The sequence below is a fragment of the Rutilus rutilus genome, assembly GCF_951802725.1.
Source record: "Rutilus rutilus genome assembly, chromosome: 19".
In the NCBI taxonomy this organism is placed as follows: Eukaryota; Metazoa; Chordata; class Actinopteri; order Cypriniformes; family Leuciscidae; genus Rutilus; species Rutilus rutilus.
This window is the reverse complement of record NC_140232.1, coordinates 32,259,978-32,269,017: the sequence shown is the minus strand read 5'-3', so window position 1 is coordinate 32,269,017 and position 9,040 is coordinate 32,259,978. Positions and strand designations below refer to the sequence as shown.

The 9,040-nt window shown below is 35.0% G+C and overlaps 1 protein-coding gene across 1 annotated transcript in view; it reads right to left on the bottom strand.

Annotated features, from left to right (window-relative positions):
• cdc45 (CDC45 cell division cycle 45 homolog) overlaps positions 1-9,000 on the bottom strand; it is a 9,757-nt gene extending 757 nt beyond the window's left edge. Inside the window, exons 1-17 of the mRNA XM_084389459.1 lie at positions 8,822-9,000; positions 8,467-8,526; positions 7,731-7,823; positions 7,466-7,603; positions 7,224-7,385; positions 7,078-7,136; positions 6,933-6,981; positions 5,935-5,996; positions 5,795-5,845; positions 5,567-5,686; positions 5,103-5,234; positions 4,347-4,445; positions 4,097-4,258; positions 3,204-3,342; positions 1,784-1,867; positions 1,508-1,626; positions 1,320-1,396 (exon numbers count right to left, since the gene is read on the bottom strand). Coding sequence (XP_084245585.1) covers positions 1,320-1,396; positions 1,508-1,626; positions 1,784-1,867; positions 3,204-3,342; positions 4,097-4,258; positions 4,347-4,445; positions 5,103-5,234; positions 5,567-5,686; positions 5,795-5,845; positions 5,935-5,996; positions 6,933-6,981; positions 7,078-7,136; positions 7,224-7,385; positions 7,466-7,603; positions 7,731-7,823; positions 8,467-8,526; positions 8,822-8,872 — 1,657 coding nt within the window. The 5' untranslated portion in view covers positions 8,873-9,000. The remainder of the gene's footprint in view (positions 1-1,319; positions 1,397-1,507; positions 1,627-1,783; positions 1,868-3,203; positions 3,343-4,096; positions 4,259-4,346; positions 4,446-5,102; positions 5,235-5,566; positions 5,687-5,794; positions 5,846-5,934; positions 5,997-6,932; positions 6,982-7,077; positions 7,137-7,223; positions 7,386-7,465; positions 7,604-7,730; positions 7,824-8,466; positions 8,527-8,821) is intronic.
• Positions 9,001-9,040: the final 40 nt, after the last annotated feature.

Here is a 9,040-nt window from a genome sequence, read left to right as displayed (position 1 = left end):
GGAAACTGTATGAATATAACGGATCAGTTAGGCCGTTGTGCAGCTCATGTGTGTGTCAAATAACTTGAGTGTAGGGCCGTGCCAATAAATCGGAATTGATTTTCGATTTCGGCTTGCAGCGATTATGAAAACAAGATAATCGAGGTAAAACGATTATTGTGCGGCTGCCAAATAAGTGAGTGTTTTAAAATGCAGTCTACTGTTGCTAAACTGCAGGACATGTTTGAGATTAAACGGTGTTAAAAGCTCATTAAGCCACAAAAGAGACACTGATCCCCAGGCGGCTTTCTGTGTGCGCTGCGAGTCGGAGCTGAACGCGGATACTCGCCGAAACGCGCACACACAATGTCAAAATGACTTTTTGGAGAGTGTTCACGTAAACACGGTGGGTTATATCTTGAGTAAACGGATGAGAAAGAAAACGCTTGTGTAACAGTATATTGGATCCATGCATTAGCTCTTAAAGGGACAGCAGCCTAATAAACCTGCTGCAGTCTGTCATTAATGATAATCACACAACAAATGACAAAGGAAAAATCACTCACTGATCTTGACTGAAAACCATAAGTAGCTTTAATAAGGATTAATCTATATTTAATGTACAGTAAGACTATGAAGTGTTATTTTACATTTGATTATTCAATATGAACACCACTGTTAGTACAAAACGTAACACTTTTTATTTTATTTGTATTTTCATTCTGTTGCATTTATTTGGTTTGTAATTTGTTTCTTTATTCTTATCGCTTTCTGACTGTTTACCTTTTTCTTACATTAGTTAACATAAGTATTAGTTTTTGCTGAAGTTTCGATATTTGTGAAATTCCACTATTTAAAATTACTTATCGTGTAATAAGACTTATTATATCGTCCACCAATAATCGTGCGAAATAATCATCGTGATTATGATTTTTGCCAGAATCCTACTTGAGTGTTAATATTACATGATTAATGCAACCTGTTCTGACAAAACAAAAAAATCTTTAAATCTTCCACGTAAAATTACCATAATTTATTCAACATTTGGCTTTGAAGTTAACACCGGTGTTAGAAAAGTTAACACCGGTGTCCTGCAGTGTGACATGATGTGCTCCATTTTTTTTATAATAAATAATTGCTAAATGAATGAAAATGATAAATTCTAACAATAATAATAATGAAAAAACTTTTCTTAAATATTTACTACTTTCATGATTTTGCATCATTGCAAATTCAGATCCAAACTCTTGGTCACAGAAACTCTGGGCTGCTCTGCCCTCTAGTGGTTGACATGAGCTGTGTGAGATCACGTCCCATGATGCAGTGGTGCAGCGACTGACCTGAAGTGTCGAAATGATCGTGTAGAGTTCTGGAGCTGGTGTTCTCGGCTGCCTTCTCAAACGCCCGGCCAAAGAAACTTGAGGGAAAAGAAAAACGCTGGTGTCATTTCTGATTGGGGTTTGAGCATTTTTCAGAGAAGAAAAGGGGCCGAATGTGAGTCTCTGCTTAAAAGCATGAACAAACTCACTTTTTCTTGTCAGAGGTGTCTGATTCTGGAGGAATTCCCAGGACGATCACAGTCCCCTTCTCCACATCCAGAGGAGCGGCCATTATCAACGGCAGAATCTTACAGCGCTTGTTCCTCGTCTAACAGATAAACACACTCATGAGAAACAGCCGTGTCCTCTCATCACATGTGCTGAACTCCAACATTTTTCTGGCTTTAGCAGCTTAATGTGACTTAACTCCACAGACACATCCATTGACTTCTTTCACTGAGTATTTTTTGCACACATGCACTTACGGAGCAGACGAAGGCTTTGAGCAGATATTTGCAGAGGAGTGTCAGAGCCAGAGGTTTAGAAAACAGCTTCACATCTGGTGTTCCCTACAAACACAACACACACTTCAACAACTTGTTTTCAACACAATATAATGAATTACTGTCATTATTCACCCTCATATCATTCCAAACGTGTCAACATGAGAATGGGGGGAGGGTATATAAATATATATTTATTTGTGTATATTTTATGTATACTACTATACTCTTTGTATATATATATATATTGTGAGACTTTCATTTCATCTGTTTTGTGTATGCATAAAAACTGTTATAAATAAAATATACATATACGGGGGGAGAAAAAAAACACGAGAATTGGGTCGAGGATTAAATAAATATTTTTGTATTTTACTGAATTTAAAAAATATTTATTACTACAGGAATAACACTATTGTAAAATAAAATCAAGTATATAATAATAAAAATGTAATTGAAATTAAATCAATAAATAAATATAGTAATAATGCTATTAATTGTACTATAGAAATGAGTATTTAATAATCAATGTTTATTTTATTAAATTATACAAAAATATATCACTCAAGTATTACTCAATAAATAAAATAGAGTATTTAATAGTTATTTTTTATTTTATAGTAATAATACTTTTGGAGGACATGGAGAAGGTTACAAATGACCCAACAATCCCAGCACAAGCCCAGCTTCGAGACACCAGCTCCTTTTACATGGATACCTTTTGTTTTAATTGGAATTAATTCATTCCGATTGATAAATCTCAATGTAGTGTTTACATGAATGTTAAAAAAAGTGAGTGGGTTGATGTGCACAGTTATGTCACGAGCTTCCGCACACTGCACAAATATCCTGAGTTTCCCGCTGTTTGTACATACAAATCACAATCCTGTCATCTCTTCTTTTCCTTGTTTTAAAGCGCAGACTTAATATCGATCCTGATTAGGAGAGGACGAGCACATGAAGCTTTGTGCCGTGCTGCTTATATTCATCAAGCAGTAAAAACACCCCTTCCCGCACCCAAAACAAGGTGTGTGTGGATGAGAGTCCGATGTAAAGGACTGCTGGGACGACACTGTCCTGAGTGGAAGGAGAAGTTTAGAATGACACGACTATATTCACACTATATTAACAACAACAGCTCGTTCTGCAGTGACCATTGGTCATTTCTGTCATTGCGTATACTCCGTACTCTCCAGTTTCAGTTTTCAATCCGATCAAGTGTTTACACGACCTCTCGATTGGATCACAAAAGGTTTAGACCACCGAAAGCTGCTTATTTAAAAGAGCAGTGCCACACTTCAAGCACTGACAATAGACTAAAAATTTTAGAGGTTGACAGTCACTGAGAAACTGTGCTACACTTCATAATGTTAAACCTGAAGCCGTTAGATTTGTTCCACACCTCCAGTAAATGGCAGTAGAGGAAAGGCCCCTGTGAGAGTATGAGGTTCGTGCAGATGCAGCTCGCCACCGTCTGCTGGATGGCCTTCAGTTTTCTCTTGGCCAGATCGATGCCTAAATGCAACCGCTCCAGATTACTCCTACAGAGACACAGACAAAGACAAAGAGGAGTTATTGAGTAAAACGGTCCTTAGAAACTACACAGACACATTTAAGTGTAGTTAAGAAACTACAGACACATTACAACATCTATGAAACTGTCAAAGAGACGGCCCAGCCTCTTTATACCAGTGCTATTTTAGCATCATTGAGATACTAATATAGCTTCTTTTTTTTTTCATATTCTCAATTATATTTTACTTTTGTATTTTCTGTATTTGTATTTTTGAAGTTTTGGTAGTTTTGCTTCGTTTGTCATTTTAGTAATTTTTTAAAAATGTGTTTATGTAGTTTTTCATTTTTATTTCAGTTCTAGTTTGTTATTTTAGTACATCAAGTCAAACTAAATAAAACTAGTAATGTTGCTTTAGCAACTAGCTGAAATAAGTTTAATTTTGTTTCAGTTAATATTTAATTATATGCAACAAAATAAATAAATATAAAAATATATAAATAAAAGTAAATATAAATAAAAGTAAATGTAAATAAATAAAAATATATATAAATATAAATAAAAGTAAATATATATATATATATATATATATATATAAATAAAAGTAAATATATATATATATATATATATATATATATATATATATATATATATATATATATATATATATATACATACACACATTTACTTTTATATATTATATTATATTATATTATATTATATTATATATATTTTTTTTTTTTACGGTTTTAGCTTTAGTTAAATATAGCCCTGCTTTATACCTGGACAGACAGTCCAGAGCTTTGATGAAGTTGTCCGCTGGCGTTTCATCCTTCTCCACGTTCTCCAGCAAGGCGGCCGCAGCGTGAACCACATCACTGGCCAGGAACCGGTTCTTAAAGCCAAAGTGTACACCGAACGTCTGAACACGGATGTCTCTCATCCTGAGGTGGGAAAAAACAAAGCAAACCATTAAACACGTGACAGATACGGATTACAAGCAGCACAATCTTTCATTCGACTCTCTCTCACCCAAATTTATTGGCCGATTCCTCGATGACTTCGCGCAGGTTCTCTTTAATCGCCATATCCATGGAGTTAAACTTCTGCCGCACCTGCTTGAGTGGAAGACTGAGGGAAAAACAATCATTAAAAGGATATTTTCAACTAAAGTCTGAATCACATGTATACCATGTATTCTAAATTAATGCAAACCATTTACACACATCACAGTTAATCAACTTGCTCAATAAACTATAAATAATATTCTAATTAAAGGGTTAGTTCACCCAAAAATGAGAATTCTGTCAGTATTTACTCAACCTCATGTTGTTCCAACCCCGTAAGACTTTCGCTCATCTTCGGAACATAAATTAAGATATTTTTGATGAAATCTGAGAGCTGTCTCATAGGCTTCTATCAGAACATAGGCTCACTATACAGACAGCTCTCAGATATCATCAAAAATATCTTAATTTGTGTTCTGAAGATGAACGAAAGTCTTACGGGGTTGGAACAACATGAGGGAGAGTAAATACTGACAGAATTCTCATTTTTGGGTGAACTAACCCTTATTACTAAGCATCTTAATCATATTTTTACTCCTGGCATTTAAAAAAACATGTTTAAGCAGGGGAAAAAACGTGCCATAAATGTGATCAAATTACTGTAAAGCATGGCTTCTTTTGGGTCATTGCTTTAGCAAAAACTTAATTTTGTCCATTAACACATGAACCAAAGTGTTTTCTTGCCCATAAAGAGCTGGAAAAATAAGACCCGTCCACTCACCCCATGTCAGCCAGGAACTCCTGCAGTTTCTTCTGTCCGTTGATGGACCAGAGTTTAAAGCTGCAGGAGGTGTAGCAGGAGTTACAGATGCTCTCGTACAGAGACCAGTGCTGATACAACACCAACCTCAGACTGACACACGGGGTCAAGGGTCAAACACACTCATTACACACACAGTTCTTCATCACGCATGTTCAAAATGACATTACACCTACGATTTGTGAAAGATAGCAGCATGCATTATGTATATTGTGCACATTATTTCTATATATGAAACACCCTAATTTGCGAGAGCACACCATAATGCAAAAGAGCTTTTTACACAAAATTAGATGCAAAAGAACCCAAGATAACTAGAGTCACTGAAATTAAACATGCACCGTAATGAGGTCATTAAACAGCACAATAGTATGCAGTAACATCACACATTCAAACATAATTTCACGTCACATGGAGAAGGATACTCATATTCAAAGGAGATCCTCATGCAGTCGATGGACAGCGAGTTTTCCTCATCCTCATTTCGATGGTTGTGTCGGGACACGTGCCGCTGTAGGGTGGCGATGTCTGTCACATATTTCATGCTGTATGACGGAGACACACAGGTTACTTTAAAACTTACTGCATCAGAAGTCATGAGATGTTTTGAAGAGGTTGATTATGCCGATACGAGATAAGAGTGAGATTCTTACTGTGGGATTTTATCATGGACCCACTGATCCGTCAGGCCAATGACACTCCACCTGCCAATCAAGAGTCAGTTTTCAGTTCGCAGAACACATCTACAGCACTACTGCGACCTCTTAGAGGTAATATTAGATAGTAAGCTCACCACAGCATGTCTTTGGTGTCTTTAGACATGACCCAGGCCAGCTCAAACATCACCAACGCTGCCTGTAGACAACAGAATAAACCGGTTCACACACAACAGTCAGCAAATATTGAGAAAACTGCATATTCACTAAGTAGTAGAACTGAGCAAATGATTGAGTATTTAATTATGGCATTTAACCATTTACAAATATTTAATGACTGAATGCTACAAGTTCACATTATAGACTTCAATCAGATCCTTTTGAAATATAAAAATCACATTAGGCCGTATCCTGGTTTCAACCTAAAATTGATGCAACGATTCATAAAAGTTTATGAAAATTCCAACTAGCACTTTATTTGCTTTATTGTTATATTAGTGCATATTTCAGAGCAAAGAGCTGAATATTGTCAAAAGACAGATTTTTATAGCCATTTTTAGCCTGTTTTTCACCCCAAAAATTATACAATCATTCACAAAAGTTTATGAAAGTTCCACAAGTTTTAGCAAATAAAAATAAATAATAATAATAATAAATATAAATATACACCCAAGCCTCTAAGCACCATCTGAAATTTTCATCTATTTTTTCATCTATCAATTTTTATCAAGCTTGTACATTTAAGTTCAGTCATTTCACTTAAATGACAATAATAGGTCATTTTCATTGCCATTTAAGTGAAATTACTGAACATAAATATACGAGCTTGATAAAAATGATCATTCTAGAAGAAAATTTCAGACGGCACTTAGAGGCTTTTGCATCTGAACTCTTCATATATATATATAATATATCTGTTCACCATGTACTGTTATATTAGTGCATATTTCAGATCAAAATAGCGGAATATTGTCAAAAGCCTTAAAATATTCTTTTTTTTTATAGCAATTTCATCAGCTTTATTAACCATCTAAAAGCCTCTTTATGTAAATCTGTTGAAGTCACAAATGCATTAAAGCATAAACATGAGCTTTTCAAAATCAGACCATATGAAAACATGATCATAGTTACTCACTGATGTTCCATGGAACTCATACTGCTCGTAGTCAAACAGGATCTCTCTCCTGCAAACACAAACACACACTAAACAATGTACTCATCACACAAAAATGTTTCACCATTTTAATTTTGGAGTAATTGTTATGTTTATATTTAATGACCTTCGAGCTTCCCATTCTCGTCTGGCACGCTGTCGTTCTATTCTCCTTTCCAAAGCGCCCTGAAGAAGTTAATGCAGACTTTACAAACCTTGAGTATAAAGAATCCAGCTACTCATAATACGCATGACATAAATATGAAAACATGCCTCATCAAAACGCCTCCGTTTCCCAGAAGGCTCGGCGCTTCCATCGCTTTCATTTCCAGAATCATCGCCGTCTCTTTCTTCGTCCTCATCATCATCATCACGGAAGATGTCATCATAGGACGGAACACCAAGATCGTCATCTTGCTTTATCAGGAGCTTAATCTATAGCAGAAATAATGTATTAATAACTGCATATTTGCAACAGGATGCATCAGAGCTAATAAAGTGCTGAACATTTGTACTTGAGAGTCGTTGTAGACGTTGACCACGTCAACAGGTCGGTGTGTATCACAGATGAAGAACACAGAGTCTTCCTCAGGCTGAAGAGTCTCCAGCAGGTCCACATTTGCTCCACAGTTTATCAAGACAAAATACTGGTACTAGAAGAAGAAACATACATATGCACAACAATTGCTTATAGATTAGACTCAAAAGCTGATGACTAATGCCCAAATAACAGTCTATAGCTGAACTAAACAGAATTTATGGCAGAGCATAAAGTGGTACCTGTTCTTTATGCTCCATAAATGCAGTCCCTAAATCCTGCCATCCTGTCACGGGAACCAGCGTGTACTGGACTTGATCACAGTGAAATAGAGCCTGGATGGAAAAACATAGACAAACACTTGGAACAAAAAAATGCTGAACACTTTTGAGTAAATATTGAGTGAAATGTTTCATTTAAAAACATGTAATTTGCAATCATTAAACTGTATTATGTATTATTTGGGCAGCCCTCTCTCTAGAGCAGGAGTTCTCAAAAAAATAATGATAAAAATATATGAATAAAATTGTATTTAAATAAATAATACCTCTAAAAGTACAGCACTACAGTGAGTTGAAAAACACTACAGTATAATGTAATAGAAACTAAATATTTTACACATATCTATAATATACATTTTTCACAGTATTAATTGGGTCTTTATGCATGCAAATATATGTCTGCCTTTTAAATGTTGCCTGTGATGTGGCATCTAAAAGATTGAAACTAAAAATATATATATTTCAGTCAACCATTATTTTATGAATGAACAATAATAGCATATAAACATCTGAATATCTACACCACATATTATTAATGTTTGTTTTTTTACACTATTACATCATAATCTTTGCACACGCGTATGTTGTTGTAGGTGTCCTGTAAAAAGTATCTTGTGTATTGAATATCTGTGTATGTTTACTATCAGTTCAATGTTGCTGTTATTGTAGTATATGAATTTATAATGATATGACAAACCTGCAGAACCTTACAGGCACACAAGGCATCAATATCAGGAGACACGAGCAGGGCCACTCTCTGAATACATAAAAACAAGAGACAAGTCTGAGAAAATTAAAGTACTTCAAGAATATATATATTAACTTCAATAATACAGTAACTACAATCCACATGCAACAACATATAGAATAGAATAAGTATTATAAGTTAATATGTACTACTATATAACATAAAATATTAAAACATTAGCAGATAATGGTAGTATTAATAGTGCTTTTCAATACTAGCTATTTATATTAACTGTAAATATGAACAGTATGTGGGTCTTGAATGACTCCAGCAGCAAAACCCAGACAAAACAGCTATTACGCACCTGATTAACGACAACATCATAAAATTCCTTTCGAATATCGGTCACAAACATGTTAAAATATAAGATTATAAAGTTTAAATATATAAAACTATCCCTTTTGCGCCAGTTAACGTTTTAAAACTCTGTCCTTGTTTAAGACTCAGAGTTTCCGTGTTTCGTCTGTGGCGCCAAATTTGCTTGTTGTGTATTTAGTACGCCCTTTGTAGAAATAACCAATTG